The 19,664-nt window shown below is 43.0% G+C and overlaps 2 protein-coding genes across 3 annotated transcripts in view; one reads left to right on the top strand and one right to left on the bottom strand.

The window, feature by feature from the left end:
• Nucleotides 1-19,664, top strand: part of stk26 (serine/threonine protein kinase 26) — a 378,991-nt gene that overhangs the window by 148,198 nt on the left and 211,129 nt on the right. The gene's annotated exons all lie outside the window — the stretch shown is intronic.
• Nucleotides 1-19,664, bottom strand: part of dysf (dysferlin, limb girdle muscular dystrophy 2B (autosomal recessive)) — a 73,599-nt gene that overhangs the window by 19,721 nt on the left and 34,214 nt on the right. For both annotated transcript variants that reach the window (XM_070993039.1, XM_070993040.1), the window contains 4 exons: nt 19,214-19,388; nt 19,055-19,128; nt 9,973-10,032; nt 1,320-1,418 (listed from right to left, as the gene is read on the bottom strand). In XM_070993039.1, the coding sequence (XP_070849140.1) occupies nt 1,320-1,418; nt 9,973-10,032; nt 19,055-19,128; nt 19,214-19,388 (408 nt within the window). The remainder of the gene's footprint in view (nt 1-1,319; nt 1,419-9,972; nt 10,033-19,054; nt 19,129-19,213; nt 19,389-19,664) is intronic.

Here is a 19,664-nt window from a genome sequence, read left to right as displayed (position 1 = left end):
CGCCTGGCTGATGTGAAATGGCTTTCAAGGGAGAGGTTAGAGGTCTAATTTAAGAGTAATAAAAAAAGGGCAAATTCTGACATGATTAGTCATTTGTTTGGGCATCAGACAAGAAGAGTGACGTGTGCTTTGAGTCCCGGTGGAAGGAAAGGTCGGCATTTGGGCCGAGAGAATCGGGATAAGGGTTGAGCAGAGCGTGGGCGACGGCGGAGGGGCTCCTGGGATGACGGGTGAACCGTGGCAGACTCTGAAAGAACGAGCCGAAAGACAGACGTGGACGGCGGCTGACGTGATCCCTCATCTCGAGCTCGCCAACATCGCAGAGCGGCCCTTTCTCTGAGTCCGTCCCACTGCGGCGTCCGCGAAGCGAATTCAACACGGGTGAGTCATCAGAGTCGTTCGGAAAACGGGCCGGAATGTCACGGCGCCGGAGGACAGGAGGACGGGGCATGAGAAGAGAGGGGGAGGAAGGGACGGACGGAGGGACGGAGTGACGGAGGAGACTGGCAGGAGGACAAATATGTGATTTAAATGGTGAAGTTTGGGGCAATGAGCAAATCATTTTAAGAAAATGGAACAAAGGGCTGCACTGTCTCCATCTTCATGTTGTCCTCCATCACCCTCCACCTTCAGTCCTTTGTTTGTTTATCTTCTCTCAGTGATTTCTCCACTTTTCTATGACGTCTTCTCATCAACAGATGCGCTCAAATCTGAATTTGGCCTACATTTGCATTTCCAGACACACACACACACACACACACACACACACACACACACACAGGCCAGTTCACGCAGAGCATCACTGAACTGGACAAACACACAAATATTAGAGCAACTAAAACTAATTACCTACTAATCTACTCATTATTTTCATCTTAAAACAGTTAAACGCCAAATTAAAAAAAAAAATTCATGCATAAAAAGAATAACGATCCCTGCATGATTAGCTGTTAGCATGTAGCGATCAACCCATGCTGCGAATGCCTATATCACACTATGGGCAAGCGCTAACTTTGTGTAGCCTGAGTTAGCATTATCTCTGCTATCAGCTGCCTTTTTCCACTGTGTCATGTACAAATTTAGCACCAAGAAGTATTTTTACTGGCTTACAGCTAGTTGCTTTGTTTCTAAATAAAGTATCATGACATGTTATTTGTTGAAGGTGTATAATGAGCAAATATTTGGTGTGTGAGCTGATCATTGACTTAACACACTGATTGTTTCTTATTGACGACACATGCATGAAAACACTCACACTACACACAGACTTTAACATGGACAGAGCAGAGACAGCTGACATTAAACACACACTCTCTTACCTTCAGTGTGTCCAAGCCTCTGTCCAGGTACGTCCCGTACTTGTTTTTCTCCCCAGTGGAGGCGTAGAATTTACTCCACCAGTCTGTGAACTCCTCTTCCTGTTGGTCACACATTCAGAGGTCAGAGGTCGGCAGGTTAACGACAGACTGGAGGTGCTGAATCTGAGCGGATCTACAAGCTGAAGCTCATTCAAAGGTTCAGATGAAAATAACTGAAGGTTTTAAACATATTGGTCTGCTGTGTTTTTCTCAAATATTCATGCATCCAAACTGTGTATGTTTGTCTTTTTATTGCTAAAATGACTGCATTAGGTCAAACTCCACGTCGACTTTACTATCATACAAGCTGAGAAATATAACCTCAAAGTTCATTTCCTGTTTGACCAAACTCTCCGCGGTGGATCGTACATCACTGATGGGCTTGATTTTGCTTAACATTTTAACTCCGGTGACGACCTTTGACCTTTAAAACACATGAAAAGCCCTTCAGTCAGTGCCTTTGCAGAGCAGTGCACCGCCGGGCTCAGAAATAACCCGCTTTTCATGATTTTTCCAATGATCGCATAGCAATGTGGAGTTCGCCAACTCACGTCAACACAAGTAAAAACTGCCTCCAGTGGCTGCATGGCATTAAGGTCATGGTATATGGGTGTTCTGAGGCAATGGAAAGGGGTAACATGAGGATGGGAACAGGCACAAAGTGGACAAAACCAACAGTGGCATCAGGAAAAACATGCTATGGCACAAAAACAAAAACAGTCGCAAAGTGTATGTTTATGTATGAGTGACGAGAATCCCTCCGCTCTGACCTCTTTTCCATTGTTTCTCTCTCAGACGAAAATATTCAGCGAGCACAGAAATATTTACAGCTATTGTCTGTTTTCACTTGTTATATATCTATTAAACTGGGGCAGATGGGATAAAAAAGAAGATCAAGAACAGAACCGCAGCAGTATGTCATGTGGTTTTTTAAGGTTCTTCACTATTTCTGTTTAACAGCTAATTCAGTCTGTGGTAACAGCAGGAACGAGAGGGTCAGAGACGGAGAGATTACAGCTTAAAACGAAAAAGTAACACTAGAAAAAGACTTTCAGGGGATTTTATGGACATGGATGAAACCAAGTTACAGTAATGTTAAGTGCTCATGTTCAGTTAGGTTGGGTTCAGTCCAGACTTTCAAAATAAAGCTCGCTGAAAAACATTTCAGGAGACGGTTGCACATGAACTCCTCCTGTAAAACCCTGTGTTGACGTGTCCTTACGTGGACTTTCTTGCTCCTTATACTACGTTTGTCCTTCCTGGTTTGAAAGCCGTGCTCAGTGTCACGACTAATGTAGGAACTGTCCTGATTCTGGGCTGCTGGTGGAGCCGATATGTCTTAGAAAATGGAAAGTAAATTAAAAGTAAAGACAGACGAGCGAAATGCTGAATGATGGACATGATCTGCTCTGTGTACATGTACAGTCTATCCTCATCATCTAAACATAATGCATAAAAATGTCCAAATTCTTGCAAAAAAATATAGCAAAAAGGCAGATTTTATAGAAAAAATACTATTTTTTTCAGATTGAAGAGGTGATATCAGGCACTATATTATGATGCATTTAACACATGAATGATGTCACTGGAAACTTTACCAAAATTACACCATTAAGAAACAGACACACACTATCCACTGCTGCATTATGCACCTCTCACTCAGTTTAAAGCAGCATAACTTTATCGCTCATGAGATTAAACACAACGAGCTCAGAAACTCACCCACTGTAACATCTAGTGCGAGCGTGAGCAGTGAAAGGCAGGTCAGACACACATGTGATTTCATCAGATACTGTACACTCCATCAGCATAAACACACCAACGCTGACAAAATGTGACCACACACTAGAATAACAGGATTAAACCACATTTTAAGTAGCTTTTCAACACATTTCGTAATACTTATTCTCATTACACATTCGGGGTTTCATTCCAAAATGAAACATACACCATTTAAAAAAAAAGAAGAAATAAATCCCTCTATTACAAAATGACTGCTGGCATGAAAGCAAAGGCCGTTAAAGTCTTACTATTACAGCCATGAGTCATCCTGAGGCCGGCGCTCACAATGTCGTTCTGTTTTGGGGGATAAAATATATTTGTTTTTGAAATGTTGACTGATGGCTTTTTGTGGTTTGGATATGAGTCACTTTGATTTATACGATATGATTTTTGGGGGGATATATAACATCTTTGAATGAAACCCTGTTATGTGTTTTTATCAAGACGTTTTCCTCAAGTATGAAGCGGCCTCATCCATCAAATTTACTAAAAGTCTGTTCACATTGGCAACGCCGAGCGCTCTGTTTAAACGTTCGTGTTTGAGTGTTTTCTCACAGAAATAAAAACTCGCTCAGTCGGAGTGTGTGTTTGTGAGTTTGTGAGTGTGTGAGTGTGTGTGTGTGTGTGTGTGTGTGTGTGTGTGTGTGTGTGTGTGTGTGTGTGTGTGTGTGTTTCCAGCGGCTGTTGGCCCTGACGCAGCGAGGAAACAACGACTACAAAGATGGAGAATACAGAGGGGACAGATCAAACTACCAGGCTGCCCCTTCACACACACACACACACACACACACACACACACACACACACACACACACACACACACACACACACACACACACACACACACATTTCAGCCCCGCCCTGCAACCTTCAACCCTCTGAGGAACACTCCGGCTTAAAACACACTCATGACGCATGTACCACTTTTTCCTTTGTGTGTGTGTGTGTGTCTGTGTGTGTAGACATAAATGCAGAACAAAAGTGCTCTTATGGCACTGGGTTGGTGTGGAATCCCCTTTCTCCTACTTCCCACAGACTCACAGACACACACACTTATAACCGAGAGGCTAAAACTATGGAATTCCTCATTTTCCGAAGTGGCAGCATGGCATGGAAAAGGGCAGCACGTGGAGTTTAACTAGGACATGGCACACACACGCCTGCACGGCGCTGAGCGTCTGGTGTGTGTTAATGTGCCCTCTGTGTGCAGCCGGTGCCAAGCATTGATGACAGGGGCGCCAGAAAGTGTGTGTGCGTGCCCGCTGGTGTGTGTGTCAAGGTGTGTTCAATCACGACTCCCGGTTCAGACAGATTAAGGCAGTCAGCGGAGCGTTCCAGACTGCGGTGGGTATTTAGTCCACGCTCAAGGGATCGAACACACGCATAAACTCAAACACACATGCGGCGGTCTGTTCAGGGTGTCAGTGTGGTTTGCAGCCTATCATTACGCCCTGCAGGGAAAGCCAGGCTAACCAAACCAGACTGGCACTGCCAAGAACTCTGCGAGCAGAGCGACTGGATTTACATAAGAGCTCTGAGTTGCTTCATAAATGCTTCGTGTGGGGAAATCCCTTCCACAGAAGTGTTAGAGGTCAGAGGTCAAAGCCGCAAGCCTGACGCTGGAAGAGGCTGCACAGCGAGGCGATCCGGACTCACTGAGACCCAAACCGAGCGCAGTGTGTTGACTCATAAGGTCAATTTATCACCAGGAAGTTGCTCTCAAACAGCTGACAACGTGTAAATACCACTGATGATCTGCGACAAGCTCCAGGATGCTAAAGTTTACCGAGCGGGCGGTGGTACTTCACTTGACCTCACATGATGGACGGCTGGAAAACAGAGTGCAAAGTTCTTGGTAAATACAGGTGGGAGTAAAACTGAGTCTTAGAAAGGTGTTGAGCCACCACAAGCCTTAAGGGTCATTTATCCTCGTCATAGATTCTCCAGCTGTGTGAAACTCTACCGGAGGATCGCATCGCTTCTCCCTTCGCTGTAGAACGACACAAACAAGGGTTTTTCTGGATGACATCATTTCTCTGTGCTCTCCAAAACCGTGCTGCTGGAAAATAGATGTTTCCTGACATGACAGCACCATGGTTAAGGTTTGGTTAAGTTTAGGCACAAAAAACTTACTTAGGTTTCAAGGAAATATTGTGGTTTGGGGTTAAGATGACTGCTTTGTTTAGTTAAGGGCACCTTCATCTTCATGGTTCCAATAATAACCCACGGTTAAGGTTAAAGAACAAACTGTAGGTTGGAAATGGAAACGAATGCAGATCTCCCGTCTCAAGTCTGATGTATTATTGTCTCGTCCATCTACCCCGAACTCCTCCTAATGAAGACTTTATGGTTTGATCTGTCATAACTGTCAAAATGACTGGAGGTCTTTGGTCTTTGGGGCACTTTCTGAAACAACTGATACCGTTCTTTTTCTTCTGAGGACATTCTCATTTTCATGATGTGTTGATCACGCTGTCGCAGAGCGTTGTCCGACAAGTCGCTCCAAAATCTCCCACAATTGTCCAACTGAGTTAAGATCTGATGACTGTGGAGGTCATAGCATCACAGGTCAGACTCCCATTAGGTTCTAAGTCATAGTCACCCATCTGTAGATCCATGCACCCTATGATTAACTGAACCAACCTGAATTGAGAGGTTGGATGCTTTGAAGAGAAATTCGTGAACCATTGGGTCATTCTTCCCCAAACCTGTCCTGAGTTTCTTTGACTGGATTCTGCATCTCCAAAATAAACCCGGCCAATGTAAAGACTGGAATAGATGCTTCAGCAGAGCTGTTTGTGTGTATTTGTCAGTCCCTCCACTGTGGTTTCAAGGCAGAGCACCAAACCTCAAGTAAAAATCTGTGGCATTTTTACATAAATAAACGTCTTCTTTGCTATCACTGATTGACATTGCACAGTAGTGACTCCATCTATATCCAGTTCCTGAAAGATTTTCCAGTTGCTGGTCTACACTCATGCTGCCTGGCAGCTCTTTTCTTTGAAAATTCTTGCGGTTGAGGAAATAATGCATGCCAGATTTCTGGATGGTTTGGAATAACCTAAATAATTAGGAGGGTGGTAGAATTAGCAGCGATAGCCGGCACTGAATCGTGGAAGGACTGTCACTTTAAAGATCCACTGATCAGCAGTTTACTTTAAAAATAATCCTGAGTCTGAACAGACTATCCACCAATGACACTTCCTGAAGCTCTGACTGGAGGGTTTTTTCTTCTGGAAAGCACCTAGTGACATCTCACTACCTTTTCAAACTGGGTTTAAACTGGGCTAAACATGGGGAACAGTGAAGATTTTAAGGGATCTAGGTACCATCGACCCATCGTATCAAAAGCATTAAGGTTAAAATTCAAATGTGACGCAGGTCCGGACTGCTTCATATTTGAAATAATAGTCTTTAAAATGTTGAAATAATGCTTACACATACCCCATCGAGGAGTCTTGCAAATTACCAGTCAATTACTACATAAACTGTCAAAACAAATACCCAACCAGAGATGGCTGTTTTTGCGCAACACTTAATGATTGTTAACTCTGAAGTACCCGGTACGCTCGAGTCGGGCTTGCAAGGCTAACGATGGACTAAAAGCAATGCACCCAGAAGTGCATGTACACATTTGGATGACAGTCTGGGCAGCAAATATGTGCAGCATTCAGATTCTGGAGGTGAACAGCATCTTACATCAGTCTGCGGCTGAAATTAGCAGAACAAGAAAAACAACAATGATTTAGTAAGCTATTTTGACATCTTGTTTCTGGTCGCAGTGTCATTATAGGGCCATAAAAGTGTGTTTCATAAACCCTCAAAAATGCCACAAAGTCACCTGGCATGAAGCCATTTCAGTTAGTTTTCCTGGTTCGAGAGGAGCCAGGGAGGATTTATGGAACTAGCGGCAAACTACAACGTTTTCAGAGTGGGATTATAACCAAAGCTGACTAGTTTTTGGAGACGAATGAATGGTAGAGCGGAGACGCAGGACGACCACAGTTTTTGATGGGGCACAAATTTATAGAAAACATGTCACCAATGGAAAACATAAACACAAGAACCACATTATATGGAAGTGACTTTCAAATGCAGCTACCTTAAGGATTAAAGAAAAAAGCAGGAAGGCTGGTTTGATCCATGACAAATACTGCCATCAAGCCTGGATGCTGCATATGAAGTGTGACATACAATGTTCATTTTCCATCTGAGCGACGTTAGATCTCAAATATCTCGAAGGGGGGTCGGTGCCTCCGAGGTTTGAGGAGCCATGACGCTACTGACAGCCGATCTTCTTAAACTTTTCCAACTCTGAAACTGAATCTGACTGATCCGCTTTGGAAGCCGCGGTGCTGAGCGCACACTCCGCTGCAGTAATCTGGTAATCATCAGACATACACCCATGACCCGTTTTTTGGTTGCGACCCAGAGATTAAGAAGCCAGGATTTACGGCACATGAGAGAGCAAGCTTTCTTTTCCTGGTGCCACGAGATATTAGTCCTCCCTCTTTTTCCTTATTTCAGTCAAACTCTTTCTGATTCCTTTGCTTCCCTCTGCTTCTCTTTAAGTCACTTTGTCCCTCCTTAACCCTCTCTCTCATTTATCCGTGCCTCCCTCAGCCTTTAGTAGCTGTCTGCTTACAGAGAGTTGTGGTATAGAGGATCTATAGCAGCTCTGTTGACTTTGGCCGGGGCCAGACCGAAAGCTGAGCCTTTAATTTGACTGGTTTCAATATCTGACCCTTAATAAAACAAATATCTTTGTTTGGAGAGAAAGAAATCACCCCCAATTACTGTCGAGCGCAGAGGGAGGGAGTACTACTGGATGTGTGTGTTTGTGTGTAGTCTGGTCCAGGTCAGGCTCAGTCCTCAAATTGACCTGGCTTAGATAAATAAAATGGAGGATTGTAACAAGGAGCGTGGACTCCCTTTCAAATCTGGGATCAGATTTCTTCTGCAACCACACGGCTCGGCGTGTGTCGCTCTCTGAAACCTTGACTTCTTCGGTAGAGAGTATTTTCCTGATCCGCGACCAAAAAAGTAAAAAGTCTCTCGTTTCATCCCACAGTGAAAGAAAGCACGATTTTCTTATTCTTTATCTCACTGGTTCCAGATCAAAACCTCATCTGTCTGCAGCCAGACCGATCCGTGAGTGTCTTACTTAAAATAAACTGGATCTAAAATTACTCCTCTGCTACTGTCGAGTAAAGAACAGTGTGGTTTACTATGAACACGAGGAACTAATTTAAAGAATCATATGTGTGTTTGCATGATTTAATGCCTCATACAAGTCATGCAACATTTTCATGTGTGTATTTAAACTTTTTTGTTTATATTCATTTCTGTATGTATGAAACTCATTTAGGTAATTGTTCATAACAATGAACCTCAAGTCTGAATTAATTTTACAGTACATTATATTGCCACTGTGTGGTAATGCTGCACAGCTAAAAGGAACAGTTTGACATTTTGGGAAATACACTTATTTGCTGTCTTGCTCAGAGCAAGAAAATCTATACCACTCTCATGACTTTTAGCTTAGCTTAGCACAAAGACTGAAAACAGGTGGAAACAGCTAGCCTTGCTCTTCCTTGTCATCACCAAACAACAGCAACCAGCAGATTTTGTTACCGCTGTTGGAGGAAAGCGTGAACGCACCATGATGTCACCCATTGGTTTGTGGACTACTGTTTTGAGGCCTCGAGGTGTCATTTTGGCCATCACCATCTTGGATATTTTGGAACCAGAAGTGACCATATTTGGACCTGATTTTGATTATTTCAAATGTGTTTTTACACGTTTGTTATCTGGAGATACATGTCAGCACTGGAAAAATATATTAGTGTTTAAATATTGGTTGATTTAAAACATGGTCTGTCCTGTCTGAACGTGCTTTCTGCTGTGGGATGAGGGCATTAAATCTAATGTCGGAAAGTGTACAGCTGCCGTGTGTTTGCACAGGTTTTCGGCTTCATGAACTGCACACATCAGATATCTGCTCTGCGTCAGCGTTAGCGTTAGCCGCGCCTCGTTTGGGACTGTCTCATGACCAGAAGGGACAAGAGGTACTGCAGGCTTGACGTTCAGTGTGATGGATCGCACAACTTCATTTTTCAAACGGAGAGATGCATGGAAACCAAAGTCTGCCTGCAAAAACAGAATAAATCCGTACAAACATACGAACGGCAGCAGCACAGTGATATAAAGTATTAGTAATTTGTAGTGAATCGCCAAAAAAAAAGTTGATACCATTTGAGAAAATTACAACGTTTTGGTTGTATACCTCCGCCAACCAGTCAGGTTTACGTTCATGTCTGTCCAGACTCAAATAGTATATGCAGTGAAGACTTTAATTTAATAAAAGGTGTCCAGTGTATTTTTGGTGAAATGCTGTACAACATAGCGTTATGCTGTCTTCACTTAGAGACTACTTTTCCACAGGACTGATAGAGCCGATGGAGCAATGACAATCACCCGAAGGTCAATATCAGCACAAAGAAAACGGTCAAATGTGACATGAATGTGTTTTATAGAAGTGGATACAAATGTCTATTTCTGTCTTTAAATGTTGCCAGTGTGAACAGATCTGTAACGAGCATCAGCTTTAATCTCTCACCAACATCACGAACATGTGAAAACGATTATGGAAGACAGGAAGTTAGGACAATGAGGAAAGAAACAGTTTCTGCATCAGTAAATTTGATGGATGTTAACAAATCAGGGCATAAAACAGGCGAATGGAAAGTTTGACAGTCTGGTTAACGTCAAAGTGTTTGAGCATGAATGAATGAATGAATGAAATGAATGAAACGATGAGCGTGTTACCTACATGAAGGCTGGAACTAGAGGCTGAAAGGTTAATGATAGCTGAGCTGGCTCCATCTGCAAGCTACAAGACAGATCCACACACACACACATAAAACACACACATTATCATGTTAGCTGTCAGGGTTAGCCTCATTATTAGCATGTAATAAACATGATCAGCACACTTTAACACGAACATCAGACATGTTAGTGACTCAAACACAGAAACATCGTCGTCACGTCTTTTCTCAATTCATCAAAAACCTCGAGTCCAGAAATGTTTTGTGAGGCAAAAACTGACCGCGGCGCCTGAAACTTCAACGTATTCGTTCTCTGGGAGGTCGCCGGTCTCAGCGAGGTGACGACAGCGGAGCTCGGTTAAGGCTGATCGGAGCCCAGATTAGAAAGACAAAATGCTCATATGAGGTCACGGAGGAGCTGAGCACATGGAGGAGCAGAGGAGGAGGACAGGGAGGGCGAGGCGGGGATGCTGTAAAACACCGACCTCAACATGTGTGTGCACCAGAAACACTTTTTGGGGATGTTTCAGTAAGTTTATGGCACAGCTTTACCCATTACAGTGAGTGAAAACTGCTGTATAAAGTGTTCTGCTGCTGATGGAGGGACCTGCAACCTGCAAGGTGATGGTCATGTGACTGACTGACGGAGTACCTGAACGCACCAGTAGGCTACCTTTCAGTGACTGTTAGCTTGTCGACTTGTACTGTAAGAAGGTGAAGAAACGCATAAAACCAGAAATACTCGTATCTTTTAAGTTAGAATAATGATACCACAGTTTAAAAACGTATTGGCATCAAAAGTATCAAAAGTAAAAGTACTCATTATGCAGAATAGCCCATTTCAGAATGATATTTATTATTGGATTGTGATATGGATTAAGTCTTATTTTTATCATTTATATATATTTTCAATATCTTTATTTTAATGTTTATTTTGTATACACGCACACGCACACGCACACACACACACACACACACACACACACACACACATACACACACATATATATTTCAATTCCACCCTGGTCATCAGTGAAGTCTTATCGATACAATGATGTCATCATTAGTTTATTATATTTTGCATTAATAATCTGAATCTGGGATCTACAGAGTAACTATCAAACAAATGCAGTGGAGTAAAAAATACAATCATTTCCGCTTAATTGTAGAGGCCGAAAATGGGAATACGCAAGTGCAGCACAAGTACCTCAAAATTGTATTTAAGAAAAGCAGCTGAGTAAATGTACTTTCTTTACTTTGTCCCACATAAATGCAACACACACAGTTAAATTAAATGCAGTGGATCAGAAATTAACAGAACATTTTGCATTAAATAAAAGTAACATATTGAGTATTAAGGTTGTACTGGGCACAATGAAACGTTGATCTCGACATCAAAAGAAGCCGATTGAACCAAGCTGTTTCTGCACCATCTCTCCAAATACATCTTTCTTTGTCAAAATGATTAATCGATCAGTTCTGGTTAAAATAAAACATCCTGCTGTCACCACAAACTGGACCGATCAGTTCATGTTTCCTCATGTCAAAGCACTTTAACTTAACATCAGGGTGTGTACACTGATTTCAACACCTCACCTTAGACTCATCACACACACACACGTGCATGCACGCACACACGCACGGGCGCACACACACACACACACACACACACTGAACTCATACTGTACATTTCTGGAGCTCCATGTCACCAAACATTTAACGCCTCCCCGATAAACACAACCAGACAATTGAGCGTTTACATCAGTGTGAGAGGACGGAAAGTCCCATGATGTCTCCTTATGTTAAACAGTGTGTACGTCCTGTGTGTGTGTGTGTGTGTGTGTGTGTGTGTGTGTGTGTGTGTGTGTGTGTGTGTGTGCACGCGCACGTGTTTGTGTTTATGTGTGTGTGACGGCCAAACAGAGAAAGAGAAACAGCTTTTGACTTCATCGATATAAAATTGTTTTTGTTTTAAAACTCTGCAAAAAAGATGTGTGTGTGTGTGTGTGTGTGTGTGTGTGTGTGTGTGTGTGTGTGTGTGTGCACGCGTGTGTGTGCGTGCATGTGTGCGAAGCTGTCGTGGCGCCTGTGGGTTAAGGGATAGCAAAGAAGGACGCACAAAGAAATTAAAAGAAAGCAAAAGATTTGAAGATGATGGAAGGATCACAGAGGGGATGATTTTTCGCTGAACCACAACAGTGAAGAGAGAGAAGAAGAAAAAGAGGAGGATAACATGCCCTTTAATGAGCAGCCACATGAAAACGACTGTCAGCGTGATAGATAGAGAAGAAAAGAAAGAACGAGAAAAGGAATTAAAGGGGCAAAGGGGAGTGAAAGAGTGGGAGGAGGAAAAGAAAAAAGGACGGGATGTGGACGGAGATGGCACAAAGGAGTGAAAGAGGAGCAAAATGGAGAGGTGAAAACAGAGTGAGGGAGGTAAAGAAAGATGAAAAAGAGACATAAGGGAAGATGACAAGGGTACACAGGTGAAGAAAAAATGAAACTGAAAGAGGAAGAAAGAAAAAATGGATGGAGTGAAAAAGAAGGGATGTAAAGAGAAAAAGAGAAAAGATGAAGGCAATGAAAGAAGTGATTAAAAGATAGACAGAGGGATGTAAGGACTGCAGGCAGCACAGAGGAGGAGGGATGAAGAAAGGAGGGATGAGGGAGAGATGGAGAAAGACAGGTCAAGAGGGAGGGAAGGATTGATGGGAGACAGAAGATGATGCAGAAAATAGACGTAAAGGAAGGAGGAGAGAGGAGAAAGGGAGGTGTGCACGCTGGAAAAGCTGGAGAGAAAGGACGGTGTAAGGAGGAAGGAAGGAGGAAGAAGTGAAAGAGAGGTGAAAGGAAAAAACGGCAGTTTTTGGATGGAATTATGAAAGGAAGCAGCGAAAGAGGGAATATTTTAAGGGAAAATGGTATAAAGAAGGAAATAAGAAAGGAAAGAAACAAGGAAAGGAGGGATGACTTGACTAGATCAGCAAGACAGTTGCACAGGGAATAAAAGGAGGGAAGGAAAGAAGGAGGAAGAGAGTGATGTAAGGAAAAGGTAAAAGGAAGACAACAATGAAAGAGAGATGGGGAGGGAAAAGTGAACGAATGAAGGAAGAGGCAATAAGGTATGTAGAGAGGAAGGAATGGAAAGAAGGATGAAGGGGGATGATAGGAGGGATGATGGGAGGGAAGGAGTTGCACAGGGAGGAAAGAGGAAGAAAGGAAGAAGTTAGAAAGAGAGGGAGAGAGAAAGGAGGAAAGGCGTGAGGATTGAAGGAGGCAGCAAAGGAAAGAGTGAAAGGAGGAAAGGAGAGATTTGTGAAGGAGTGATAAGGAAAGATGTGAAGATGAAAAGAAAGTAAGAACGAAGTGAGTAGAGGAGAGAGATCAAAAGGAGGAAGGAGAGAGGAAAGGATGAAGGGAGTAAAGAGGAGGTGAAAGGAGGGAAGGAGATGAAAAAAGATGGAGGACGAGCTGTGGTGTGGTCCTGTGGGGATAACGAGACAGAAGACAACTAACAAGGAACAGACTCCCTGTGTTTGTTTAAACACTGTAACACACACACACGCACACACACACGCACACACACACTGCAACACACACACACAAACCACAGGGTCTGTCTTGGATATTGTCGAGGGTCAGATTTTCCCCTTCAGTGATCAACAGGAGGAAGACTTCACTGAGACAAAGGAGAGAGGGAGGAGAAGAGGAGGAGAAAGAATAGAAAGAGGAGGAGAAGATGCCAGAGGAAGGAGAGGAAAAGCAGAGCGGAGAAAGACGAGAAGGAGAGGGGGTGAGAGGTGTAGAAGAGGAGGAGGATCAGGAAGGGGGGAAAGGAAACAAGGAGAGAAGAATAACAGGTAGAGGAGAGGAAGACAGGTAAGGTAAGGAGACAATGAGGTGGAAGAACAAGGAGAGGATACAAGGAGATGAGGGTGTTAGGGAGGAAGAAGGAAGCAAGGAAGTGAAGAGCAGAAAGAGGAGGAAGACTGATGTTAGCAGAGGGCGAGTAAAGGTGACTGAGGAGAGAATGGAGGAGAAAAAAGGAGGAAAAAGTGAAGGACGTCGAAGAGAGAACCTGCAGGACTCCAGAACAGAAGCCTTGAATCGTTCGATCATCAGAGAAGAGGTCGACAGGAATCACGATCTCGGAATTCTTTCCCAAGAAAATCAGAAGTTCTCAGTCTCAGATTCACGGTTACCTCTGGCTCCTTTAAAGGGCCGATCCAGTGGTTTTCCACGTTGTAACCCATTAACTTCAAACGCTGTGCACTTTAAACATCACTGCAGAACGTTTTCCAAGATCTAAAGCACCGTATTTACTGACTTCTTACGAGGCTGCCGTTCGTTTTACATCATTACAGCCCAGAACAAGCATTAACCAGCACGAGTAGAGCACGTTAACAAGTTAGTTAAGCCAAAATGTCAGAATGAGACAATTATAACTACCCGGAGTGCCTGCTGATGTTATGCTTCGTAACCTTTGACAGAACTATGGTTGCTGTTTCCCATTTTCCAGCCTTTATGCTAAGCTAAGTTAGCTTATAGTCACTTGGCATGAAAATGCCAATTTTCCCAAATGTCAAACTCGTGTTCTCGCTGCTTAACGTTAACCAAGCTGGCACTGAAGCCACTGTAATGAGAGGTTTCGCTGAATTGTTCGATGCTGTTTGCCTTAATGTACCTTAACCGCCATTTTTGTGCCACAACCGCAGTCTTTAGCTAAACACACTGCTATTGGCAGATATAAAATAAACACGGACAATTTTAAAAAGTAATTAGGATTTTGCAGAATGATCCAAACTTGATGCACATTTTCATGTCTGTGCATCAGGTTCAAGCCCACATTTAAATATTATGAAGGTTATTAATTAGCATAGCTATTAAAATTAGCTTGTTTTGCTGTGATGACAGAACAATGAATGAACATCGACTGTCGGACCATCGCTTCTCATTTCGATATCTCTCATCTTCACGTCGTCTTTCCTTGGCTCTCTCCATCTTTCTAACAGTAACGTCGCTCTCCCTGAACTCTCCTCCTCTGGCTATTTTTAGCGAACGCAACAACAACATTATAAACACAATAATTAGTTGGGTTTTTTGATGTTTTTTTTTAATGGACTTCTGGGACCACAGTTTGATGACAGTGCATTCCTGGGCCTGTCCAGCTCCCTTCAGTCCTTATTGGAACAAATGTGATTACACAAGGATAGCTGCGGTCTGTGTGTGTGTGTGTGTGTGTGTGTGTGTGCGTCTGCATTATTTATGTTTGCCCCCTGAGCAGAGTCTATGACAGCCTCATGCAGTCTGCCAAACCAATAAGACCAAATTATGTTGTCTCCTGATTCTATACAATCCTCTATTCACTAATATACACAAAGAACCATTTAATAGACCACAGTGGTGTGTGTGAGTGTTTACATGTAATACTGATATTGTGGGGACCACGTTACAGAGGCGCATTGTGGGGACAAATAGCAAACAGCATAAATCCATAAGGTAAATCATGAAATTTTAGGGTGAAGACTTGGGTTAAGGCTAGAGTAAGTAGCGTTTATGGCGTCCAGGAAATTAATGTAAGACTACAATTGTTTCTCAATATGCGCTCTTCTCTGTACTTGTGTTCTTGTGTACTTGAGAAATGTCATCACTCTGAGTCCAAGTACTGTTCCAATTCAAAAGTCTGCATCTCGACAAGTACAGTCAAATACCCGGATGTGTTCTTGCACCTCCCATTTTATTGAGGATGCATCGGGTGGTGACTTGTGCGGACTTGGGGCAACCACGTATCCCAGAATGCATTTCATAGCAACGATGGCGGAGGCAAACACATTCAATTATCAGCCAACGGGGCTAATTTAAATTGAAGACATAAAATAACGTGAGAGCATAAAATTGTCTCAAGATGACTGCTCTCGGTGCACTCTGCCCAGGAAGCCGCCATGTTGTTGTGGCGTTTTGCCCAAAGTTTTAGTTGAATTGGTGTTCTGATGGACTGTTCTGACCTTCAGCGATGTCTGAATGTCGAATGTATTTCAGTGCAAAGCTAGTATCAATTAAAGGAGGAGTTGTGATGGCGGGGTGCCAATTTAGGGGGTCCTCATATGATTGAGAGCTGCTCAGTAAAACCCATGCACTCTCAGGATTCGCGATTGGCCTCATTATGGTGTTTAACATTAAACTCCTTGAGCATCGAACTGACTCGCTTGGAGATAAGACAGATGACTTTGTCTGTCCCCCGAGGTCCGATGAAGTAAGAGTTGATTCATTTTTCCTGAAACCTCCGCCTCAACCGTACAGTGTTTCTTTCCACGGTGGCTTTTCCATTTCCACATTAAACCGTAGAGCTGTCCACCGAGATACAGCATTAGCGCTGATGACTGAACGTAATCTCTGCAACACTTGTTCTTAACCTGAAAGACGCTTGTTTATGGGCACAGTTTGATGCAGTGGACGAGTCAAAGAACTGAAATAGACTGATTAAAATATAACGCATGCATTTCATGTCACATTTGGAGGCTGCATTAATGAGCAGAACAAACATAATTCGTTAAAAAAAGGTAAACGTTTACATCTTAATGCATGAACACTGAGTTTTAAATTTAAACAGAATCTTGATTCACATACAGTGAACGCAACCCTGATCTACGGTGGCCCTGAATGCTGCAAAGTGAGAAAACTCAACCAGCTACAGATGACAGATATTTCATCATCTGTGCTAATTGCAGCATTTCTGTAGCATCAGCTGTGTTTTTTCTCCTTTTGAAGCACTTTTTTCTAAATGCTGCCAAACGTTGCTGCATCTACGCCCTCGAGGAGGTCACATCGAAGCATCTTCTGATCCGGAGCCCTGAATAAATCTGTTTATTAGGTTTGAGCATAAAAACAGTTTTGTTAGCTTTAGGGAAATTTTGTGGTTTGGACTAAAATAAGTCCTTTGTTCAGGTCAGGGAACGATTGTGGTCGTGGTTTAAAAAAACATTTACTGCTGGTTGGAAGCGAGACACGAACTGCGGTCTCTCATGTTAAAGTCCGATGTTTTGGCGACCTGTCGATCCACCCCGAGTCTCTTTAAAACATCACCTCACTTCCTCCTTCTGTCATAATTTGTGGCTGCTCCGGTTTGGTCGACAGCACTTTTATCCTCTTCTGCATTGTTTGGTGTTTTACCTCTCCAGGAAAAGAAACAAACGCTTTGATTGAAATGCTTTCAACTCGAAGATTTAGAAGCTGCACCGAGGCTCACAAGTAGGTTTTTAACATGACTGGCAAGAACCGTGTTTTACTGTTGAAGACTGCTGGTCTTCTCTCTGACCATGATGGCATGTGGATGTGGTGAGCAGCTCGGTCCTCCTTTCAGAGCCACTGTTATTAAGTTTAAAGTCACTATCAATCTTTTCGTCTCTGAATTTCGTCTGATACGAGCAAGCTCGCCAGCTGCTAATGAGCACGAGCTTAAGACAACGATCCTTAGTTATGAGCATCTTACACACAAAATGAGAAGTTCAAAATGTCCTCGTATGTGCATGTGTGTTAATGCACATATCAATCACTTCGTCATATCGCTCCAAACGTAAAGGCTGCTTTGTTGGCTGTATTGGTTTTAGCATGCAAGCACTGCTTCATACCGCTGCATGTCTCTCGGTGGGTTACGTGTGGTTAAGTCTGTGGGTTTGAGTCTGAGTGTGTATGCGCACGATAAACTGAAAATTGTGTGTCTGAAACCAGAGAAATTTGAACAAGGATTAGGTCGATTGGAAAATAGTTTCCACGTTCCTCCAAAAGAAAGAAAGAAAGAAAGAAAAAAGAAAGAGAGAGAGAGAGAGAAAGAAAGAAAGGAGGAGTGAAAACGAAATGTCTTAAACATGGACAGAGGACGTTAATGGTCGGTAAGGAGCACGGGTCTCGTGGTCGCCACGGTAACCACCAACCACAGAGACGGTTGCCATGTCATCATGTCAGATCATGTTTATTTATGCTGCTGGTACCATTGAACACACACACATACACACAAATGTTCTCTGTGGAAAGATGAGTGTTTCATATTTGACCTTTCCACTTATTGGTTGTAACACCCCACACCCGAAAAAACACACATCTACACACTCGTACAATTCACATACGCATATAAATAAGCATCAATACAAATGTCATGACACACACACACACACACACACACACACACACACACACACACACACACACATACACACACACACACACACACATTCCTCATACATGCATTTGGAAAATCTCTGGATCACTGGGTATTAAAGCACTTACAGTAGGTTCAGCTGTAATGAAGAGCAACTGGGGAACAAAAGTTCAGCTGCAGTTTTTATTTTACCAAACAAACGTTCTTCTGTGAATCTGCCAGTTTGATTCGTTCGATAAACGTGATCCCTGAGTCCCAATCTGGTGATTATTGATCAGCACTGGTTAGAAACTGGTTCAGCGAATGACAAGAACTTGATGAAGACTTACAATAGCGCATATATGCTATTATCTTTCTGTATAGCAGTGTACACTGCTGGTGGCAGAGTCCGCCATTCCTGTGACGGATTCAAATTGGATCCACAGGAAACAATGCATGCATGTGCTGAACATTTCCGACTGCTGCTTCATATTAAAAGCACTCAGCGCAGGGCCCCCAGGGTGGCTTTTATGGTAAAGCAGCCACAGGAAATGCATCAAATAAATGAGGACTAATGTCTTAAGTAACTTAAAGTTGAGATTCTCTGTTCCTTCTCTGCTAAATTTTACCCGATTGCAATAATCGAAACAAGGAGATCTGCAAAAAAAAATGAAGTTTGGCTGTTTCTAGACAAACTCTGCAAGCAAAACAAATACTCTCTACAGCACTCGATGTGTATTAATCTACAGCCAAAAATAATCCCTACAGAGGACGAGCTGTTTTAAAAAATGAAGCTATACTTGTGATTCATTGTATAGATCTTGAGTAGGAGACAGTCGGAGGGTTATTGTACTGAGAGATGAACGAACACATTGGTCTTTTCGTGGGCTGTGATGAGCTTTGTGCTAACGTGTCGTTGTTCTCACAGAGCACCTTTAGGGTGGTTTTACCTGCTCAGGCATCAGCGGCTCCTCGTCATCGATGTCAATAAACACCTCCTCACAAATTAAGTTTGGCGTCTCACCTGCAAACACAGCAGAAAAACATTTTTAACATTCAAGATCAGTGTGACTTAACTGCCTGACATGTTTACATCATCCGTGTCTTACGTCTCCAGCCGCTATCCTCCTCCTCCCCCGCCGGTCGTTCCTCCTCTGGGAGGCACCGATACTCCTCCAGCGACCGGATGGTGCACTGGCCGACCACCGGCTTCCTCCCAAACTGACGGTTGTCGATGACTTTGATGACGAGGGGCGGCATGTAGAGCTCCTCGCAGGGAAGTCTCTGAGGAAAGATGGAGGGAATAAAAGAGGAAAAGAAAGATATTGTGGTCACATTAGCATTTAAAACACTCAAACTGCAGCAAATTCAGTTCATTTCAATGGTTACGTCAACAGCGAATTGGCTAAGTAAATCCTTGACACTGCTGAACTTAGAGGGGATGGAGAGCCAGAGAGTCCAAAATGCAGGAAACTCTCGTAGTTTATTATTTAAGATCCTCTGTCAGAGATATTTTAAAAAAGACAACAGTTACAAGGCTGCATTCAATGGTACAAACAC

Source organism: Chaetodon trifascialis, chromosome 23, assembly GCF_039877785.1.
Source record: "Chaetodon trifascialis isolate fChaTrf1 chromosome 23, fChaTrf1.hap1, whole genome shotgun sequence".
In the NCBI taxonomy this organism is placed as follows: Eukaryota; Metazoa; Chordata; class Actinopteri; order Chaetodontiformes; family Chaetodontidae; genus Chaetodon; species Chaetodon trifascialis.
Note: the sequence above shows the minus strand (reverse complement) of the source record. Positions and strands in the feature narration are given on the sequence as shown.